Below are 24,299 nucleotides of genomic sequence, written 5' to 3' on the forward strand. Positions count from 1 at the left end.
ACACCCCTCCTCAGGCGGGGAAAGGCGCTGGAAGCCGGATCAGGCCTGGGGACTCCCCAGCGAACACCTCTCCACCTCTCCTAGGTCGGGGAAAGGCGCTGGATGACCGGAACCAGACACAGGTTCCCTCCCAGAAGCTGTGACTCTTCTCCAGTCTGCCCTCTCCCCAGCAGTGCACCGGAACCAAGATGGCTCACCTTCCGGTTCAGACCTGGAGACTGCTGGGCAGACACCCCTCCTCGGGCGGGGAAAGGTGCTGGATGCCAGATCAGGCCTGGGGACTCCCCAGGGAACACCTCTCCACCTCTCCTCGGGCGGGCGGGGGAAAGCAACATGATATCTTTTTAAAGGACTGTAATTCCTTAGAAGTTATTTTGTATACCTATGCTCTATCTTTAATCAAATAGTTCTCCTACTTGACACATCTTCAATATTTCCTTCCCCAGATTTTCATTGGTGAAATATCCATGTATTTCATAAAGTCAACAAGGGAGTCCCTGATTGCTGAGGAGAAAATGATCCTGACAGGGGACTGCTGCTACCTGAGCCCCTTACTCCGAAGGATCATCAGGTTCATCGGTGAGTTACCAAGGAGCTGTAATCCCAAGAATAGGCGAAGCTTACTAAACTTTGTGGATATGCTTGAGCAAATAAGCCAAGATATAGCAAAGCCAGCATTAGAAACAAGGGTTGTTTGGGAATCTCCTACTAAGGGTAAAGATAAGCCGAGTCCTGGTGCCCTGTCAAATATTTGATCCTTGAAGTAAGATGTGACTTATTACATTGCTGTACAGCGTCAAATATTTGATCCTTGAGCTAAGGAGGTGTTTACTAAATTGTTATGCAGAATGATTTCAGCCAATTTTTTCCTGTTCATCATTTCTCTGAGATTACCCCAGGACATATGTTTTAATATTGATTGGGTGCTGACATATACTGAAGGGTAAGTAAGGGTCAGGGAATATCGATAAAATGAAATGATCAAATTTTCTGGCAAAGTTCTCCTGACTTGTAGATTTGTTATTCAGGAAATTTAACAAAATATGGGACATCAAATCCATCAGATTCTTGAAAACAATGCCTTTTAAACTTGGAAAAGGAATGTTAGTTTAAGGAGCTAGAGAAAGTACCTAAGGAGCTGAAGGGGTCTGAAGCCCCATAGGAGGAACATCAATATGAACTAACTAGTACCCCCAGAGCTGCTTGGAACTAAACCACCAATCAAACAAAACACATGGTAGAACTTGTGGCTCCCGCTGCATACATAGTAGAGAATGGCCTAGTCAATTATCAATGGGAGGAGAGGTCCTAGGTCCTGTGAAGGTTCTATGCCCCAGTATAGGGGAATGTCAGAACCAGGCATGAGAGTGGATGGGTTGGGGAGCCTGGGGAGGGGAGATGGGATAGGGGATTTTCAGAGGGGAAAGGGGAAAACATTTGAAATGTAAATACAGAAAATATCTAATAAAAATATTTCAAAAATAGAAAAAAAAAATGAAGGCATGTTTTATGTCCGTGCTAAAAATGCCCAGAGTGCTATGGATAATGATTATAGAATGGGAATTTGTGTATTAATTCAGATAGAAATTTAAATATTGTATAATGCCCTCATTATAAGTACTCAGGGGTTGGGATTTTTGGGTTTGGTTTTTGAAACAGGGTCTCTCCATGTAGCCTTGGCTGGCTTGGAACTCATTATGTACACCAAGCTGTCCTCAAACTCATAGAGATGTGTCTGCCTATGTCTCCTAGCCACTATGCCTGGCTCAATAAAAAATATTTTGAATGATTTTTTGTTAAAAAAAAATCAATAAATGATCATTAAGTCAATAGTGTAACAAAATCTTGTAAATGTGCTGACAAGACCCTTATAGTAGTCCCAATAAAATTTCCAAACTATGAACATAGCTGCTATTAAAGCAAGCTATGTCACTATCTGGAAGACAGGGAATTAGTATGTCATGATCTTGTACCTTTTGATAAATAATTAATACCTTTCTTCCTGTTATAGTAAAGGGCTCAAGTTATAAACAAATAACTTTATCAAAGTCTAATATAGAATAACATCTCTGATTAGACTAGGAATGAAGCAGGTACTGGGGCAGAAAGCCTAAGAAAATGTTATGTAAAATAGCAAATTAAAATTTAATGCTTAAATACTCTTAGGAATGCACGAAAGTATTCAAATTTAAAGTTATTTCTAGATTTCAGAGGACTTTAGTTGGCTCACTTGGGTATAGCTTGATCAATATGATGTTACTACTGTCCAAGGCAACAATTCCAAACAATGGTTCCTTTCAAACATGTCCAAAGTTAGACAAGTTTCCACCTAAATGACCAGCTACCAAATCATGAGAAAGGAGAAGAGAAGAGAGTATTTATCCCACACTACACTGAACTAGACAGTTCATTACATTGCTCCATTTAATCTACCCAATATTCCATGAAGTGTATAAATACTCTACTGGAATACAGACTCGAGATTCAATTCAAATCTATAATATATTTGATAATGCATATAATATATTATAATTGATTTATAATTTTATTCAAGATTGTGTGGATTCCTCCATTTGATCTGCTCCCTAAACATGCAATTAAACAAGTTATTCAATGAAAACATTTTAATTATTTTATTTATTTATATCCCAAATGTTGCCCCCCACCCAGTCCCCCTTCCAAAGTTCTTCACCTCATCCCCTTTGCCTCTGAGAGGGTTTTCCACCACCCTGCCCTCTAAAATTAACTATAAACATCTTTAAAAGTCACTGTTACTGTTTCTTTGCAGAGAGAAGCCGTATATAGCTCTGACTCACCCTACCTGGGGCATGGTCCAAAGAACAGAAATTTTAACTATTGTTTATCCCTTATGTAGGACCTTGTGGCTTTATGTAAGTGTTTATGGCGAGATGACAAGGGATCCCAATCTCCCAAGGTGAACCCTCCACAGAGCATGCTGTATGTAGCCCATGAAATTATCACTTGAGACAGAACATTGAGCTAAGGCATGGTTTCAAGACCAATGGAAGATCAAGTTCCCATTATCAAATGATGACACATTTTTCCATTTGGTTTTTGTATGAAATGAGAAATATGTTGACAAGACTACCAATATGACCATTTCATGGTATAGTTAAAGAAGGGGGCTTACTGTAGATATGAAACATAGAGACTAGCTGGAGACATCTGGAAGAGTGAAGAGCACAGAGAGAAAGAAGTTGACTTAACATGGCCAGCAGACAGGACATGGCCAGGACTATCTTTGAGAGGGGGAGAAGAGCAGGAGATGGAGACAAACGAACACAAAGTGAGAACAATGGGGTTATGAGGAGCATAAGTAGTCGGGGTGAAGGGAGAATCTGAGGACTGTCGTGGGGACTTTGGAACGTATAACAAGTACTTGTGATAGTGAGGGGGCTTGGAGGCCAGCACTGGAAGGATCTTTGCTCTGAAACCACAGGCATATGACAATGGAGACGCATGTGTCCCTTCAGGCAGAAGTAAGAGAAATGACTCCTTTTGGCAAAAAAAGGAACCGGTCTCACAAGTTTCTGTTTTTTCTCTAACCTCCAGAAAGCCTCTTAGAGTGCAGCTTGGGCTTAATTCTGGATATTTGAACTGCCTTGTGGAGTCTGGGGAATTGGAGTCTCCTTTGGAGCCGACAAGCTTAGCATAAGATAGTAGAAATCTGGATGCTAAAAGCATAAGGCAGAAATATTCAAATAAATCAGCCCGAGTTCAATATGATAATATAGCCAGTAGATAACATGTAAAGCTTGAGAAATTAGAAACAGCAATAAAAAGCAGTGATCAGAGTATCACACGAGGATTTGCTTCATACACTTCTTGTTTTATGACACAAGGATCTGCCCAGTTGCTCAACTAGAAAATCTGGGAGACTCTCACCATCTGGGAACTTGTTAACAATGCAGATCTATGGAACCCACACTGTACTTTGAGGATTTAGCCTGATGGTCAGTGTGAAATTTGGAAACCACTCACTTAGGCAATTAAAATTCTTCTAACCCTATGAGAGATTTCTCCACATGTAACCTCAAAACTCAGAAACTCAGTTGTATTCAGCCTCAGCTCTACAAAAATACTATCTTGCAGCCATTGGTGTGTGTGTGTGTGTGTGTGTGTGTGTGTGTGTGTGTCTGGTGTATATACATTCATGTACGTATCCATATACCTATGCATGTATGGTACCTGAAGAAGGATGGGGAATGTGGTGCTCTTTGACTCTCCACTATACTCCCTTGTGACTGGGTTGCTCGGAACCTAGAGCCAGGCTGACAGCCTGAAAGTCCCAGTGATCCTCCTGTCTCCACCCACTCACTACAGCACTGGGGTTACAGGCACATGCGGCCACACCCAGTTTCTTGCATGGGTTCTGGGGAGTCAAACTCAAGTGCTCATGCTTACATTCCAAGCAACCCTGCACAATGAGCTATCACTCTGAACTATTTTCTCGTGTTCTCTGCATAGCCTACAAAGCCCTTAGTGATCTGAGACCTCTTCAGTTTCCCAGTGTCATGTCTCATGATAAATTGCTTTAGTGGCCCATCTCAAATCCTTTTTTTTTTTTTTTTTTTTTGGTTTTTCAAGACAGGGTTTCTCTGTGTAGCCCTGGCTGTCCTGGAACTCACGCTGTAGACCAGGCTGGCCTCAAACTCAGAAATCCACCTGCCTCTGCCTCCCGAGTGCTGGGATTAAAGGCGTGCGCCACCACGCCTGGCCCATCTCAAATCCTGTTCGTGCTGTCTTCCTACTATCTAGAGTAGCCTTTTACCATAGCATCTGGTCACAGCCTTCAGGATCTGTTTAACCATTACCTAGTGAAACCTATCCAAACAGATGCCCCCTTGAACCTGTCCTTTCATCTTTTATAGGCACCTAACAAAATGACATCGTAGCTTAAGTCGGTTGCTCCTAATAATTTCTGATTGCAGAGTGGGGACTATATGTGAACAGCATATTGCAGGCAACAGGCCTCCAACATAGACATTGAGTAAATGTGGGGCTTGGGAAGTTTTTCTAATTTTGTTTTTGTTTTATTGTTGCTGTTTGGGTGAGGGATTGGTTGTTTTTTGGTTTTTTAGTTTTGGGGGCATTTGGTTTTTGGTTTTACTTTATTTTGTTTTGTTTTAGATAAATGAAGAGCAAAAATAAATTTTATTACTTAATATGTTTTCTTAAAACTAGTTTTACAAAGGCTGATTTTTTTTTCAAAAACAATTTTTTTTATTATTCTCTTTATTTACATTTCAAATACTATCCCGAAAGTTTCCCATACCCCTCCCCCCACCTCTGTTCCCCCACCCACCCACTCCCACTACTTGGCCCAGGCCTTGCCTTGTGCTAGGTCATATAGAGTTTGGAAGACCAAGGAGCCTCTATTCCCACCGATGGCCGACCAGGCCATCCTCTGCCACATATGCAGCTAGAAACACAAACCCAGGGGTTACTGGTTAGTTCCTGTTGTTGTTCCACCTACAGGGTTGCAGCCCCCTTCAGGTACCTGGGTACCCTCTCTAGTTCCTCCACTGGGGACCCTGTGTTCCATCCAGTAGCTGGCTGCGAGCATCCACTTCGGTGTTTACCAGGCACCGGCATAGCCTCACAAGAGGCCGCAATATCAGGGTCCCTTCAGTAGTATCTTGCTGGCATGAGCATTAGTATCTAGGTTTGGTGGCTGATGATGGGATGGACTCCCGAATGGGGTACTCTCTGGATAGTCCATCCTTTCATCTTAGCTCTAAATTTTGTCTCTGTACCTATAACCTTTCATGAGAGTTATGTTCCTTATTCTAAGGAGGAATGAAGTATCCACAAATGGTCATCCTTCTTGATTTTCTTCTGTTTTCCATAATGTGTCTTGGATATTCCAAGTTTCTGGGCTAATATCCGCTTATCAGTGAGTACATATCTAGTGACTTCTTTTGTGATTGGGTTACCTCACTAAGGATGATATCCTCCAAATATATCCATTTGCCCAAGAATTTCATAAATTCATTGTTTTTAATGGCTGAGTAGTACTCCATTGTGTAAATGTACCACAGTTTCTGTATCCATTCCTCTATTGAGGGACATCTGGGTTCTTTCCAGCTTCTGGCTATTATAAATAAGGCTGCTATGAACATAGTGGAGCATGTGTCCTTATTACCAGTTGGAAGATCTTCTGGGTATATGCCCAGAAGAGGTATAGCAGGATCCTCCGGTAGTACTATTAGTATTAATTTCTGAGTATCTAGATTATTTTGTTTATAAAAGGGAGAATATGTGTTCATTGAAATAAAAAAGTTTTAAATGGAAATATTCCCTTTGACAAAAATTAAAATAAAATAAGGCAGTTACCAAACTCTATTAGAAATGTTACTGTACAGAGCTTAATAGTCTTTTTTGTAACCCAGCAGTCACTAAAATCCATAGTCGGCAATTGGCATTGGGAAATGACAACTCTTTTAAATGACTATTCTAATTAAGCCTAAATGGCATGATTTCCCCTTGCAGTTTATTTAATTGTTTCTTGAAGCCATTTTAAATACTATTCCCTAGCAAATACAATCAGCTTTGTGTTACAAAAAAGCCAATGTTTTAACAAATTATTTTACAGAAATATGCTTCATAACAGGAATATCAGGAATAGTAGCTTTCTGTCAAACGGGAATATGTGGAGACATCCTTCCTTCAATTCCTTAGCAACAGATCTCTTTTCAAACCCCATATTCCACGTCAAATCATGTATCCTAAGAAGGAAGAGATGTAGATTATCTGTATGGATTAAATGAATTTTCCATTATATAAAATACCCAGGTGATGACTGTGGGGCTGGGAAAATGGCTCTGCAGCTAAGAAGAAGCACTGATCTTGCAGAGGACCGGAGTGTGGTTTCCAGCAGTCAGTCAGGTGGTTCACGATAGCCTCTCACTGCAGCTGGAGGGGGATCCAACACCTCTGGCTTTCACACGTGTCTGCACTCACATTCACACACCCACACACATATACATAATTTAAAAAATAGGTCTTTATTAAAAAAATACAATAATGCTATAACTTCCATTATAACCTCAAAATGCCATTAAATGTGTTTAATGAAGGGAAACTATTCATGACATAATGAATATTAAAAGAATAAAAATGAACATTAGAATATTTTCTATTTCTAAATGTAGAAATCTGCTCATTAAAGGAGAGCAAACACCTGAGATTCTAGCACTGAGGGAGGAGTGTAGGTGAGGATGAGGTAGGAAGATTGAGAGTTCAAGTCCAGCCTAGACTACATAGTAAGACCCTGTCTCAAATTTTAAAACATATGGTGTACACATCTATGTCATGTTTATGTGCCCTTTAAATAAGAATGAATGACAATTAATAAAAAAGAGACCATCCATTTAAAAGAGAGCAAGGAAGGTACATGGGAAGGTTGGAGGGTGGAAAAGAAGAAAGAAATGATACAATTATATTATAATTGCAAAAATAAACAAAAATAACGGATTAAAATAAAAGTTGACCATTGTTACGTCAGAATGTAGGATTATGAGTAAATTGTTTTGATATCTACTAGTCTGTAATCTTGATTCATTTAATTGTGAATATGTTATTTTTAAAAACAGAAAAGGACTAAAGATTCAAGTGCATTTAAAACAAAGATGTGTGGTGTCTCTCACTTTCTTTTTTTCTGCCTTTTCCTTCTCACTCCATCAAGTTACAGGAAAATAAACTACAGCCTTAGGCTGTTAAGAGAGATGAAACCCTCGCATCATTTCCAGCAGTGAAGACTTAAGTAAGGAAGCCATGCCTTACTTAAGGAGATAAACATACTTCAGGAGGTAACCTATTGTAAAAATCAGTTCTTAAATGATTACTTTTGGCTCAGTACTGAGAAGCAGTTAGTAGAAAGTAGAATTAGCAGGGCTTGGGGCTGCCTAGTAGAAAGAAGACTAAATTAACTTTCTCTTCCTGAATAGCTTTTCTGTGGAGTTACTGGCAAAATACAACACACATGCCAACAGTAGACTCTCTGTTAGCATCTAAAACAGCCTACCATTCAGAAACCAGTTATCACGGGCTTTTCATTGGTGACCACAGAGCTGCTCTATTATTACTTCTAATCAAAATGTAATTAAATACTAAGCAAGTTTTTTGCAATTTAGGTCAAGTCCAAGGATTAAGAACACTGGACAGAATGCAAAGTGCCATGGTAAACAGTTAATGAATGTAACACTAATTAATAAATTATCTGTGATCTGAATGAGGCATGAATATTTTAAATGCACTTTCAAAGGTCATCGTGTTTTATGGTTGTAAGGATTGATACTCAGAGACAAGCTTAATTTCAGTCTTTTGAGAACTAGAAAATTGGTCTCAATTTTAAAAGTCATTTAAATGTACTTATTCTGGAAAGAGATTTCATTTAATCATTTTATTTCTACTTACATTATTTATCATTTAAATATGGGGGGATCAGTCATGTTCACTCAACCTTCAACTAATAATTTATTGAGAACCTTCAGGAAATAATTTATTGAGAATATACTTTATGCTAGATTTTGATAGTGTTGAGGGGGTCAACTTTTGTCAACAAAGCTGAATAAAATTTGCCTTAGTTGATTTTCTAGTCTAATTTGGAAAGGCAGGCATTAAACAACATCAATAACTAAATTGTGTTTTTTAGAAGATATATGCTACAGAGAAAAATTAATGGGGAAAATGAAATAGGGTGTTTATACCAATATATTTGCAAATATCAGTGGAAGGAGGATATTGTCAGTCAATAAGAATTGTCTAGAATTGATACTGACTTGATAGAAAAACAGAACCATCAATAAAGGGACAATACTGGTGAGCAGGGTAGCCAGGAATCAAGGTTAGTTTCATGTGCTGGCTGCAGAAAACTAACTTACCCAAGAAGCCTAAAACTAGGTCACAGTGTCGTGGCATCCATCTTTGTTTCTGAGCCATGAATCTACACCATAAAAGAAAAAATGTCAAGAGCAATGCTTATAAACAGATAGGGATGATTCTGCATCTCAGAGATAGGAAACTTGAAGAGATCAGAAAGACAGGATCAGGGTGGATATTAGAAGTTTTGAACAAAATAAAAATAATCCAATAGATTCTTGATCTTATGAGGCTAAAATATTTGGATCTCCCCACTGGAAATGTGTAGTTTCTAGACCATGAATATTGTTCAAGACTGCAGGGGGGAAGACTGGTGTCAAAACTGGGAACAAGTTAGCTGTGCTAGGGGGCAATCTCTGCTCAACACTCTGGAAGTCATGGGGGAGGGTGTAGATTTTGGTTGTTCTTCTCTGTGCAAGAGATGAATATTCTCCTTTGAATATTATCCTCACTAGTCTAGACTATTATGAACCTGACCAGACTCCTTACCCAGAATTCTATAGGCTTCCTAGTTTTTAGAAGAGAAGATATAAAGTTATATAAGACTCCTTTTCTAAGAACTGTACCCAGCAAGAGTGTTTACAGATTGGGCTCAAATAAGACAAATTGAGCAGAGAACTCTTTTCTCTGGCACTTTGCAGGTTAGCCAGTGCAAAAATCACACAACTACAGCGAGCTCAACTGATAAAAACCTATGTTTCTCACCCCCAGCATGGCTGACTTGTTAAGCCAATGCTCTAGTAGCACAACTAGGATGATATGGTTTCATTTGTTACTATTATAAAATACCTTGACTCAAAGCACCTTAGCAAAGCTCCCAGTCCTGGGTTCTTGACTGTGAGCAGGCCAAGGCTGCAGACTTAAAGCAGTTACACACACATCCACAGGCAGACTTAAAGCAGTTACACACACATCCACAGGCAGACTTAAAGCAGTTACACACACATCCNAAAGCAGTTACACACACATCCACAGGCAGACTTAAAGCAGTTACACACACATCCACAGGCAGACTTAAAGCAGTTACACACACATCCACAGGCAGCAACAGAGAGAGTGGAGTGCACACGTGCTTAGAGCTCGGGGAGATTTCTCTACTCTTCTGTAGGCTGGGCCACCAAACCAAGAGTAGTATTACCCACTTTCAGGCTGTGTCTTCCTCTGTTGATGAAGACAATAAAGTCAATCCCCCTCAAAGGTGTCCATAATCCAACCCAATGGAGACAACCCTTCATTAAGATTCTCTTCCCAAGTGACTATTGATTGTATCAAGATGACAATTAAAATTCACTGTCACAGTCAAATGTCTTTTTTTGTATGGGAGTGGAGAAGAACTGCCTACTTGCTGTAGGATAATTCACCTCATTCTTGGCCGTTTCCTAGCCAGATACCTGCTATACCATCCCCTCTTGTATTAGTGTCTTTCAAAAATCCCTTCCAAATCAGGATATCCCCTGGGAGGAAGGATCACCCTTAGTTGCTAACTGCTCCTGTAGTGCTTAAGAAAACAAGTATGTTTTAATAACTGTCAAAAACTGATGGCTATTTTTGCTACCTAAGATATCTCATAGCAATATTTGTCATAGTCACAAAAGTACTGGCTGAATATCTGTAGTTATTCACAGTAGTTAATAGAGTCGGTTCAAAGCTTCTGTAAGAATAATAACACATGTGGTTAGGGAACTACTTAAATTATGACCATACTACTTGATAAAATGCTTAGGAAATGCATCATGCCAGGACAGGACCACCAGGCCTGTGTCTGTCTCTTAATAACCACAGGACTGGTGACTGTCCAGCCTGTGTGGTGCTGATCTGGAGGTGGAAAGGAGAATAGATCACCAACTACAGATTTAGAAACCTATAAACAGAATCAGAAGGGGGAGATTTAAGGAACTGCGGGAGTCCTCTAATCCCTTAGGTTTCGACATCTCTGTTACCAGTTCATTGTAGAAACATTTGTCTCTGCATCATTTGTATCTGGGCATACTTCCTGGATTTATCTGTAGCCAAATTCCCCATCTACTGTACTTAAGATAGTCATGGCCTCTGGCTAAGATTTGGCCTTTTTTCCCCTTTACTAATCAGCATGTGGATCCACACTGCCTACAGGACACAGGAGCAGCTACTTGGAGATAGTGGGATGAAAGGAGGAGACAGCAGTGGGGGAAGCAGTGAGGAGAGAGAGAGAGAGAGAGAGAGAGACAGACAGACAGACAGACAGACAGACAGACAGACAGACAGACAGACACAGACACACAGTCCTGGAAGGAAGGAGCAAAGAAGGTATTCTCGCTGAAATAAAACAATCTGTTCCCAGATCATGCTATTGCACATTTGGAAGGAAGGGCTTTATTTGTTAGTTTTAGCCTTTTATTTATGAAAATATTCAGTGTTTGTGTTTTAGCTGATAAACTGTCATGTTTTTAGGTAACTATTCTTTGTCATCACTTCCTGCGATTAGAACTTAAAACAATGACAAACACAGGGATTATTTTTAAAACAGCCCAGCTCATTACGCTGTAGGAATTGCTTTCTTGAAACAGAAGATAAATAACACATGGTGCTGAATATTTGCCTTAGCTTTTCAGAATTACAAATTTCTTATCTCGTCAGTTTTTAGAAAGAAGTTAAAAGCTTATCTCTACCTCTTTCATTTACAATCACAATATCAATTTAGAACTAACAATTTTTAAAGTACTTTTATGAATGGCAGCTGTGTGCTACAGAGGCTATTTAAAGCATAGAAAGAAAGAAAGAAAGCACATAGTAACAGATAGATAGCTACTTTGTGAGGTGAGAGACCCTGGAACACTGGAAACCAGTATGAGAAACTAGAATTGTGTAGGATTCAGAGACAGCCTAAGAATAGAGAGAAAATATCCCACCTTCTGTTACTCTACAGTCAGGGAAAGTGGAATGTCCACTTTGCTGAGGTAACCGTAGGAATCCCAATGACTAAAAAAGTTTCATAATCCACACAGGCTTTTGGATCACTTAAATAAACAAACAGAAATCTAAAAGAAAGCCTAGCTTTGGGGAAAGAACTCATGCCATCTCCCAGCAACACCACAGGACGCTGTAGGTAGGAACCATCTTGAGGAGTGAGCTGTTGTCTGAGTTTGCCCAACATGTTCCTATTTCCATACACTGGGTTAGGAGAAGCTTTGACAGTGCAGCTTGGCCCAGCAATGTGACTGTGACCTAAGCTTGCTGGGTGACCACACAGTGGTAGGTATCATCACACAGGGAACAGAGGACTCACAATCAGAATGTTTGCCCTCTGATCATCGCAGTGGTGGAGCCAGCTCTGTGTGACTCTGATATCTGGACTGAAGGCAGCCACCCTTGCAGATCCCATAGTTCCTATCACACTCAGATGCCAGAAGTTGACAGAAGGAGGAACAGCCCACTTCTGTCCATGCTCTACTCGCAGAATAGTGAGATGGTAGAAGCATCAATGGCTTGGGCTCTCATCTTCCCCAAAACCTTGTTCACTCTAAGGTCACGCACAGACAGAATGTGGCACCTTTGCTGCCATCATACTTACACACTTTCTATACACACACACACACACACACACACACACACACACACACAGAAAGAGACAGAGACAGAGACAGAGACAGAGAGAGACAGACACATACACAGAGAAACAGACAGACAGACGGATGGACACACACACACACACACACACATACACACACATACACACACACACACCATTTTGTCTGAGCACACACAGTTACCAGAACCTAAGTGTACCTCAAAGAGATTACCACGAGTCTCACTGCTACTATTCCTCATGAAGCCTCTAGGCTGGCACCACTGCTGATGGTCAGAGACAAATGCATCAGGCCATTCACCACTGCTGCTACCCCATTGCCCTAACAAGCATCAACAGTACATGAAGAAGCCCTTTCAATCAGTGAAGATGAACCCATTTCCAGGCTAGGAGAAGCCGGACTTTGAATTCCCACAGCCACTGCTGTCTACACCACAGCTGCCTGAACTTCTAGAGCACTGTCCTTGTGTGATCTGCAGAAATAGAAGTCTGTCTGTCTGCAACATGATAGTCATTATGTCCAGCCTGATTAATCAAAGTCCAAAGAAGCTAAAATGAGGTTGCATTCTGGTGGGTACCCAGCTAGAAACAAAGCCAATATTAGATTTCAAAGCATTGCCTACCCTCAAGAAACAGCTACAGGAAAAAGCCCTTTAACTAAAGCAGACCACCTCAGAACCTGGTAGAAACTCCTTATCCATCAGATGAGCAGCTCTCAATACAGGAAGAAAAGAAATATAAGAAAACAAGAAAAGGAGGCCAGATGCCCCCAAAGCAAATGCAGCTCAAGAATCGGGTAGCAAAGGATAAAAATGGCTGAAGTTCCTAATAAAGAATTGTATAAAAATGATTCTAAAAAAAAAATGAATGAGAGCTAAGAGAACACGGACAAGCAAACCATTAAAGGAAACTAAGGAGACAGTTCTAGATGTGAGGGAGAATGACAGCAAAAGAATAAAAATTCTGTAAATGGAAAAACTCACCAGCAACCCAGCTCCAACTGAAGGAAGAAGGCGTGAACGTGAAGATATGGAAGTACTGTACCCCAACATAATCAAAGCATGCCCACCGCTGATATCAGACCACATATGAAAATCTTAAAGTATGTCCCTGATACTAAGAGCAAAAAAAGAATCTACTGCCAACACTGTTACTAAATATAGAACTAGAAACTTTATCAAGAAAACAACTAGGCAAGGAAAAATAAATAAATAAAGGGAGCATGATAAACTAGGGAGCCATCATCTTCATTCTGGTGCATCATCATCCCTGTCTGCCGACGACACAATGAGAAGAGACCGAAGTCTCCAGCAAGACGCAACTAGAACAGAAAAGTGAGTTAAAGCTTTGAGGTGCAAGGTCAGCATACAAAACTAAGTCATTTTCTACATACCAATAGCAAGTTTTTAACAATTTTGATACGAAATCATAAGAGTAATCCCATCACAAGAGTTATCTAAAATATGTAGGAATAAGTTAAATGAGGAAATAAGATCTGTTGGTGAAAATTCTAAATCACTAATGAAATAAGCTGTAGAATACTTAGAGAAAAGAGAAAGACTTCCCATGTTTATGAATTAAACAGTTGTTGTTAAGATGTTTATATTATCCAAAGAGATACAGAGATACAATGTAATTCACATTAAAATACTGATGATGTACTTCATAGAACTAAAAAAAAAATCTGAAATTTTATATGAAGGCACACAAGACTGCAAACAGCCAAGTGACCATAAGCAAAAGGAGCAAAGCTGGACGTGTCCTGATTTTAAGACACATTGAAGAGGTACAGTAAACTAAATCTAACTCTGGATACAAGCGCCAAGACACACAATGGAAAATGGACAGCCTCTTCTTTAGACAGCACTGAAGAAACGGTGTATCCACATTGAAAGACTGTAGATCTCACATCTAAAGATGGAAGACTGCACATCTCAGCGTGCAGAAAGATCAATCCCAATGGGCAAAGTACCTAAATACAAGACTGGCAACCCCGGGCTGGGAGAGACGCACAGCAGAAATACTTCTGACTCTAGCAGCACGGAAAACAGAAGCAAAACTTGCAAGGGGGAGTTACACCAAGCTTAAAGGCTTTTGCAGGAGAACAGAAGTGAAATTGTCTGGGCGACAACATGGACTAGAAAGAAGATAAGAGAAGGTATAGAGGAGAACATGAAGGTGGAACCCCTAACACAAAGTAAACTTTTATGAAAAGTTTAAAAAACAAATATGCTTTTAAAAATGTTGACATCTTCACACCAAAGGCAACCATCACCAGAGTGAGCAGACTGCGACTCAATGGGAGAAAACAGTCACCAACCATGCATGCAATAGTTGATATCCAAAATATATAAAGGGATAAAGAACATTTTAAAATAATGTCATTTTAAAGAATCATATTAGCCAGGTGTAGTGGTGCACATTTATAATCCCAGCACTAGGAGGTGGAGGCAGGAAGATTGGAAATCTAAGCCAGCCTCACCTATCCACATGAATTAAAACAAGCAAACAAAATGATGGGCAAATGACCTGAATAGATATTTCTCAAAAGAAGAAATGTAACAGGAAAAAAAAAAAGTGAACGTGTGCACTGAACCATTAACATAAAAGACATTCAAATTAAAGCAAAGTTGATAGATCATCTTACTTCAGTTATAACAAAATAATAAAGAAAATTTCTGGTTTGGATGTAGAGGAAAAAAAAAAAAACCTCTCCTCTGTTGGTGAGAATGGTGATTAATGCAGCCACTGTAAAGAATATAAAAGTAACCCAGAAAACCCAAATCATATTTCCTGTCTGACCCAGCTCTTCCAGTTGTAGGTGTATAAACAAAGGGAATGAAAGGGCTATGTCAAACAGGTGTGTGGGGTGTGCGTGCGTGTGTGTGTGTGTGTGTGTGTGTGTGTGTGTGTGTGTGTGGGTGGCCTGGGCACAGTACAGTCTCATGTGGCCACTAAAAAGGCAAAAATACTGTCATTTTTATTTTGAGAAAATAGATTAAGAGATCATTATAGTAAATAAAACTAGACAAATTTTCTCTCCCTCTCCTCCCTCTCCTCTCTCCTTTTCTCTCTCCCACTCTCTCTTTTCATTCCTTCTTCCTTCTTCTCCCTCCTTTCTTCCCTCCTGCCCCTCATAAACACTAAAGAATGGTGACTTAGAAATAGAGCCATGTTTTGGGGATTTGGGAGAGGTGTTAGAGGTGGGAAAGGTCCCTGCAGTTTGTACGGTGCATGCTGTGTGCACATGGGGACACATTGCGCTGAATCCCACTGTTGTGCACAATATAAGTTTAAATGTCATTTTTTTTTTTTTCAGAAAAAAAATATCATCAGCAGTCTTAGCCAGCTGTAGAGCCATCATGAAACATTACCATCTGGCTAGGCAAGATGTTCCTTCTGGTACAGTAGTGACATATCTGTTCTGGGGTAATCAACCACTTTCTGATTGTATTGAGGCCTGCTGTGTAAGAAGAAATTCAGAATAATACCATGGCTGAGGAGATCACAGAATACCATGGGAAAACTACTGCTGTTATTTTTTTTTCTAAATGAACATGATGTGTCAGCCAAGTTATCTTCTAAATCGCCCTGTTTATTCTTTATATTGGTGATGCTGTCATCTTTGGTCAGAGACTATTTTTTCTTTAGTAATCGGTGGTAACTGCAGAGATGCGTAAGTAAGCAAAGTGCTTCTAATAACTTGAATGCTCGGCCAAAAATGAACCATCTATACCATCCCTCCAAGGCTCATTGAAGATCACAGAAGGGACAGAAAACATAAGAGCTGGAGGGAAGCTGAAGGTAGGGAGAGTGGGGAAGAATAATGACTTATGGGCCTGGCGTGCCTGCTGCACTCTTGAATTCATGGCTGGTGTCCTTACCTATACAACATAGAGCCTACCAACATCCCCTTATGGAGGAGAAGTGGGCTCATGAGTCCCCACTGTTGCATTTAGTACAGGCTCTTCCCACAGTTACCTGGCAACAGCCAAGTGTGCCTGACTCACAATAAAAGGGGCTTCTTGCCCCTTGTGCCTCTCTCTAGCCCTATTGTTCTTGCTCTCTCCTCTTATTCCTGCTCCCTTCCTCTCCCCCATTGCCCTCCCCCCTCTCTCCATACATTCATGGCCAACCTTTACTCTTCTTCTTCTTCTCCTTCTTCTTTTTCTTCTTTTTCTTCTTTTCTTCTTCTTCTTCTTCTTCTTCTTCTTCTTCTTCTTCTTCTTCTTCTTCTTCTTNCTTCTTCTTCTTCTTCTTCTTCTTCTTCTTCTTCTTCTTCTTCTTCTTCTTCTTCTTCTTCTTCTTCTTCTTCTTCTTCTTCTCCTTTGCTCTCCCTCTCTCTCTCTCTGCCTTTCTCTGTCTCTACTACCCTCTCAACTCCCCTCCCATGCCCTGAATAAACTCTATTCTATACTATACTGTGTGGCTAGTACCTCAGTGGGGAAGGGATGCCTCAGCATGGGCCCGAATAAGCACCCCCTTCCCCCACACCATACCACACCGTAACCAAACATATCCCTCCCACTCTTACCTTTTTATAAAACACAGCACCCACAACCACTGAGGATTTGTAAGCAGAGAAGGGGTGATTGGTTGGTAGGAAAGGGAAAGCCATTTCCTTCAATGGTATATAGTTACTAGTAGGTATCTGTGCTCCTGTAAGGAAATCTTCTATGCTTTGTAAACAGCTTTAATGATAACGTCAAGGGATCACACAAAAAAAAATCCATCAAAGTCAAAAGGAGATTAGTGGATAAGAGGAGGGAATAAGTGAGAGGAGGAGGGCATCAAGAGAGAGCAATGAGGGTGAATTTGATCAAAATACATTATCTATGTGATGAAACTGTCTTACTGAACCCATCATTATATATAATGTGTATGTGATAATAGAAAGTTTAAGAAAATGTATCTAAAATTTCAAAGTTATGATCTTCCTCAAATAATTTAGGCATCAAGCTATACTGCACAGATGTTTTTGAAACATCTCCTTAATATCATACCATACAGTGTGTTTCACCAAACTCAAAGACTAAAACTACTATTTTTAGTTTTTGAGAGTTATAAAAATAATCTCAAGGAGTTCAGGGTTGACAAACAAAGGAATCGCTGGGTCTTTTGCAAACACACCAGTGTGCTCTGACATCACCTATACGTCACTACTCTAGGTTCTATATAACCTTTTGTTGGCATGGAATATGCCTGAGGAGGATGGGATCCCTCAGGTGGGCAGTGCCCTTCATTCAGATCTGGCTTGAACATGCCAGAATGATAGTGTGAGGAGAGTGGATGCTGTTAAGCCAGGAGGAAAAGCAGGTGTAAGCAGAGAAAAGACGGAGAAGCACCGTAGCAGGACAGTGCGTGCAGAGCCCGCCATCCCAGAATCCTTGTGGGCGTTGAGCTCGCTCTTCCAACACGGGTCCTACATGTCTAGGAACTCTCCTTCTCCCAAAACCTACTATGGTTCTCATTGACAGCATGCCTGAGGAATAAAATGCCAGGGGAAAATGCTGTCTCTTTCTTTTCTATTTTCAAGTCATAAATAACCCTCGTTTCCTGGAAAAGATTGTCTAGACAGACTTATTACCCCTTGAACAAGCCACAGACTGGTCTTTAAGAACCTTACATGAAGATTAAAAAAAAAAAATTCAACCACTCAGACTTCTAGAGCCCAGGGATAAATCCTGCCAGGCATGATCAATGGATGCCTGCTCTCCCAGGTCAGAGCCCCCTCAGTGTGAGTCGCCTGCAGCTAATAAAGATGCCAGTTCTCATTGTGATAAAGCATGTTCTTGCAAAGCCACAGAAAGGAAAATTATAGCAATCAATACATATCAAAACGAAACGGGAAAGAGTCATAGAAAGACTGAGTATGGTGTAATCTCACTCATGTATGGAATCCAAAAACGTGGACTTCAGCAAAGCTGAATGGACATGGAAGAAGGGATGGAGAGAGGTCATTTAATGAGCACTAAAGATAAAGGTAGCTACGGTGAGAGGGGTAGGCATCAATGTTTTAAGTGTTTATTCAGTTTTCTAGTGTGTTTTCTGTGTATGTATGTTAGGTACCACATGCATGCAGTACTCTGGAGACTGGAAGAAGGCATCAGGTCCCCTGGAACTAGAGTTCTAGATAGTTATGAGCTACCATGTAGACTCTGGGAACTGAACCCCACCCTCTGCAAGAGCCACAGTGCTCCAAACCCTGGTGACTTCTCTCCACCCAGTAACTATCAGTATTGATAAGGTACTATAGCTTTTACAATGCTAGGGGAAAGAGGTGTGATTATTTTCACCACAAATGGCAAATATTTGAGGAAATACATATAAATGATGCTTTGATAATTTCAATCACGATACAAATGGTTTACATATACAACATATTCTGCGTGTGTCAAAATATCACATGTATGTATAATTGTTACAGTTTTACATGTCAGCTAAAAATTGTTTTCAACTAAAAAACTTCTGTTTATCAATGGTCAAACTCGTTGAGGCTAAAGCTGTGGAATTTATCAGAGAACAGATTAAAAATCTAGAGGTGGAGTGCACAGGCTTCCCAGCTAAATAACAGTCAGAACACACACATGTACACATATATACATGCATATACATGTGTGCACATACATGTATGTACTCACATGCATACATGCAATGCACATACACATGCACACACATGCATGCATGTACATACATGAATTTGCACACAAATATAGACACACATGCACATGCTTGCACATGAACCCCTAAAGATGACCCTGGAAAAAGTGGACTTGCTACTTTTTGTGAAAGGGGGATCTGAAGATATGCTTACACTAATGATCTCAAGATCAGGGGTTATCCTGGTTCGTCCAAGTGGATTGAATGCAATCACAAGCGTTTTTATGAGATGGGCGAGAAAGTCAGAGCCAATGGAGCAGAGGAATTAGGTGAGTGCTGAAAAGAGGCAACTCCTCAGTGCTGGAGAAGGAATAGGTTCTACCCTGAAACTTTCCCGAGTTCCCAGAACGACAGCCCAGACAAGACTTGGAGCTTCTCCTGGTTGAAATATATGTTGTTCTTCCAACTTCCATAAGTTAGTGAGGAAATGGATTTGCATTGGTTCAAGCCATGGTGTTTATGGCAGCTTGTTGTAGCAGCAGCGAGAGTCTGATACCACTAATAACCATTGACTTGAATCCCTTCTCTATCTCCCCCTTTACTACTCACTTTATCAAATAAAACAATTCAGTGACATTTTTGGAATAATCTTTTTTTCCTCTCTTTGGGGAGGAACTCTGTAAAAATCCTTATTCATTCTTGCTTACCAAGCCGTTATAGAGAACAGCTCATTTGCATTTCTAAATAAAAACAGGCTGAATACATTGTCTGTAGAAAGAGGAATCACTTAAGATACTATGAGGCTAGCAATGTAGCTCAGTTGGTAGGGTGCTTGTCTAGTGTGCTCATAAGTCCAGGTTCCATTCCTAACACTGCACAAAACAGCTAAAGTGGCATACCCTAGGGATGCCAGTACTTAGGACATGATACCAGGAAGGTCAGAAGTTGTAAGATCATCCTGGGCTCCATCGAGAGTTTGAGACCACCCTGGGATACATGAGACCCTGTCTTAAAAGCAAAGCAAGCCCAGACTTATGCTGGGTATTTTGTACATAGCTCATGCCATCTTCCCAAACTACCCCATCTCTAATGTTCAACCAAGGGCATTGAGGTTCAAAGAAGTTATACTACTCATTCTGTGAGCCGGTCACCAAGACAAGAGCCCAAGTCAGTGAGACTCAAAGCTTCCAGCTCCTTCTGTTGAGACTAAATTGCTGCTAAGGTACTCAAACAAAGCAATAAAATGCTGACAGTAGGTAGCCTGCCAAGATCATGCAAGAGGCAGGCTTCATTCTCTAGAAGGATAAAGGTGAAGGGACAAATTGACAATTAAAATCCTTGTGGTTGGTGGTTTAGTCCCTGGGAGCTCTGGGGGTACTGATTGGTTCATATTGTTCTTCCTCCTAAGGGGCTGCAAACTCCTTCAGCTCCTTGGGTCCTTTCTCTAGCTCCTCCATTGGGGACACGTGAAGGAATCCAAGGCTCCAACCGCATATGTTGCAGAGGATGGTCATTGTGGGACATCAATGGGAGGAGAGGCTCTTGGTCTCGTGAAGGCTCTGTGCGTCAGTGTAGGGGAATGTTAGGACAGGGAAGTGGGAGTGGGTGGGTTAGTGAGAAGGGGGTTGGGGGAGGGGATAGGGGGTTTTCTGGGGGGGGGGGAATGAGGAACGGGGATAAAATTTGAAGTGTAAATAAAGAAAATATCTAATAAAAAAATCCTTTTGGAGGTATCATCAAGGACTCCCCTAATCTCTTCTCTGGGGCAGAAACCAACTGACAATTGCACGTCACCTCTCTTACTTCTCTCAAATCTCCTTATAGGGGTATTTGCTTTTGGACTTTTTGCTACTGACATTTTTGTAAACGCGGGGCAAGTCGTCACTGGTCACCTAACACCATACTTCCTGACAGTGTGCCAGCCAAACTATACCAGTACAGACTGCCGGGCACACCAACAGTTCATCACCAATGGCAACATCTGCACTGGGGACCTGGAAGTGATAGAAAAAGCCCGGAGGTCCTTTCCCTCCAAACACGCCGCTCTGAGCATTTACTCCGCCTTATATGCCACGGTGAGTGTGTGAGTCGTACTGACTCCCAGGTCGGGGTTTCGCTGGGCTGTGTCTCTCACCCTTCCCACCACCGTTGTGTCATCCCTGTCACGTGACGATGTAAGTCAGATAAAACATGTTTCTCTCATCAACCAACCAATTCTCCCAGAGCTCCCGGAACCAAACCACCAACCAAAGAGCACACATGGAGGGACCCATGGCTCCAGCTGCACATGTAGCAGAGGATGGCCTGTCTGTCGTCAATGTGAGGAGAGGCCCTTGGTCCTCTAAAGGCTCGATGCCCCGGTGTAGGGGAATGCCAGGGCGGTGAGGTGAGAGTAGATGGGCGAGAGGGGGAGCACCCTCATAGAAGCAAGGGGAAATGGATGGGATAAGAGGTTTGTGGAGGGGAAATCAGGAAAGGGGATAACATTTTGAAATGTAAATAAATAAAATATCCAATTTAAAGAAAGATGTTTCTCTCACATCATATCACACTGTTGATAAGGCCATCTCAGAGGACTTAGTTTGAAAAGACATTTGATAACTGTCCATTTATACCTTCCCGGTTTACAGGGGGAGAAACTAAGTCCTCTTGAATGCATAGTCAGAGCTGCGCCGAGCTCCTGGCCTGAGCTCCTGGCCCTCAGTCTGGGACTCTCTGACCACTCTGTCACAGTTTTGGTTGGTTTCAGAACAGCACACCTTGCTGGTGCCTACCTGTAGGGTTTCAAGTGTAGACTCGGATGTGTAGTCACCCTCATAGTGTACAGGATTAAACCTGTCCCCTGAGATTCTTGCAAGATACATTATGTTATCACTTTGTTAAAAGTTGGATATTTCCAGAAGAATCTAAGACCCCCAAGCTTCACTTCTCCCTAGATCACACGGCCTTTGGTTGCTCTGTTAGGTCATAGTGCCTTCTTTTTTGCTTGTTTGTTTTACTCTCATCTGAGGATGAGCAGTACTGTCTTTTTGCTTTCCTACATTTTAACTAGCGTCCATGTTGGGAATGGCTTATTTCGTCTTTCTCTAATCTATGCGTCTTTTGAACCCAGAACTCAGAAGCACAACTATGAACTTGGACCCACACGAGCCAACACCACAAGGTCACTCACTGGTCCATTGCTGTGTGTGTTTCAACAGTGCGAGTAGCCACAGGTCAGAAGGACCCCTAGGGAAGTCAGAGCTAAGGCTCCATTCAAACTACCTAGATGTTCTGGGGTTCCCTCACCTGACTCCTCGGCCCCATCTGCAGGGAGCAGCATCCCCTTCTCCTTCACCCAAGCACTGTTGGGGGCACACACTCTGTCCCTGGTTAGACTTGGTTTTTTCTTTACATAACAAAGAGGGGACATAGGCCAAGAATCCTCAGGGACATTTAGTGTGTTTTCTGGTTTTCAGAATATTGATTGGTTCCTAAATTTTCTGGAGCATAATTTGTATAAAGTCGCTTGATTTTGCCTCCCTCCCATTTTGCATTTTTATCAGATTCAAGTCACTACTATATGAAATTGATTTTGATGATGCCATTATGTAGATAAATTGGTAACTTAGGCCAGTGTGCCATCATCAGATGAAACCTGAGCATTGGCAGCTGTGGAAAGAATTGAATATAGTAGGGGCACACCGCTCACCATGCAGGCATCATCCAAGGATTGGGACATCATCCTGGTCAAAGAGAGATCAATCCAGATACAACGTTCCAATGGAGTAAATGTTTTCTGTTATGTGCTAAATTATGCTTTCAGGATTGCTCAAGACTGATGGATATGCTAATTGCCAGGGCTTCATGGCAAGATGCATAGAGGTGCTGAAACACTATACAGCACTCATAAATATCTGCAATTATTATGTGCCAAATACAGAGTAACCTCTAATGAGAACATTATTAAGTAGTTACTTCCTAGGTACCATTTAATATTGTGGAGAATATCTATGTCCTTAATGCAGTGTTTCACAGGAACAATTCATTAAAAAAAAACATACCTAGAAAACAATATAGGAGCACAAAACATCAAGTTGAACATATGTATTTCATTCAGCATTTTAAGTAAGAATTCCCACACTGTCAGAAGATCTCAGTATTCTACAATCTGTGTGCCTTTGATCTACCAGAGCTTTTTGCACCACCTGTAACACAGGATAACGAGGTGCCTGTATCCCACTAGGATTCATGCCAGTGTTGAAACATCTTCCTAGAAATTAATTTCCCAATGTAATATTGCCAGATGTGTCTATGTGGATGTATTCATACTCAGGACATCAAATATTCTATAGGTTATAATCTTAAATATCAGCCTTAGCAGGGATTGGGGTTATTGAACTCACCATATTTGATCAGAATTAATGAGATATGTCTGTAGTCCCAGAATCCACATAGGAGGTTGAGGCAAAAAGAGTGAATCAAAGTTGAGGCCAGATTGGGCCTTGAAGTCCAGCCAAAAAGAAAACGGGAAATGGTAGGTAACTAGTGCCCCCTAGTGGTGCTTTAAAGCAGTTACCAAAGTGTTGTAATTTGCTAGAAACAAGTTTTTCTTCACTGTGGATACACAGTAAAGAAATATTTTATTGTGGATACATTTGATAACAACAGCACACACTTCTAGTGTCAGAGAGTACAACAGGTTTTATTTTTATTTTTGTTCAGATAGTTCACCCTTTTATATACTGTACTACACAGAAAATTTTAGTGTTTTAAAAGTCTGAAGTAGACAGATGGATAGCAGACAAATGTAGAAGACCTCAGTTGTCCCTGAGATGAAAAATCAACTTCCAGCAGGATAGTGGCCCATGGTCATGATCAGAGCGTTCAGATTAGGGCCATCAGCCAATCAGTGAATAATTTTATGTCATGGCCCCAAAGAGTGCAGACGGCACAATAAAAAGTAAAATGTGAAATCTCTGCTACCTGGTATCTTCTGCCACAAATGCATTCGAATAGAATGTTAGCCTGCTATCTAAGAATTTTATATGAGTTTTGTAATATCACCACATGATTCTCTGGTTATTTACCTAAAAACTACGTGTTCCAGATCCAGCCATTATTCTTCAATTATTCCTTCTGACAATATAGTTTCTGCTCATAAACTCATGATGATTCAAGTCACTAATGAGCTCATGTTCATTGTCATGGCTGCACTGTTTCCTATCTAACTAACTAGCTTAATGAAGTT

The 24,299-nt window shown here is 40.9% G+C and overlaps 1 protein-coding gene across 2 annotated transcripts in view; it reads left to right on the top strand.

Moving 5' to 3' along the window:
• Nucleotides 1-24,299, top strand: part of Plppr1 (phospholipid phosphatase related 1) — a 260,218-nt gene that overhangs the window by 225,483 nt on the left and 10,436 nt on the right. For both annotated transcript variants that reach the window (XM_021200013.2, XM_029540268.1), the window contains 2 exons: nucleotides 447-579; nucleotides 20,894-21,144. In XM_021200013.2, the coding sequence (XP_021055672.1) occupies nucleotides 447-579; nucleotides 20,894-21,144 (384 nt within the window). The remainder of the gene's footprint in view (nucleotides 1-446; nucleotides 580-20,893; nucleotides 21,145-24,299) is intronic.

Source organism: Mus pahari, chromosome 6 (assembly GCF_900095145.1).
Source record: "Mus pahari chromosome 6, PAHARI_EIJ_v1.1, whole genome shotgun sequence".
In the NCBI taxonomy this organism is placed as follows: Eukaryota; Metazoa; Chordata; class Mammalia; order Rodentia; family Muridae; genus Mus; species Mus pahari.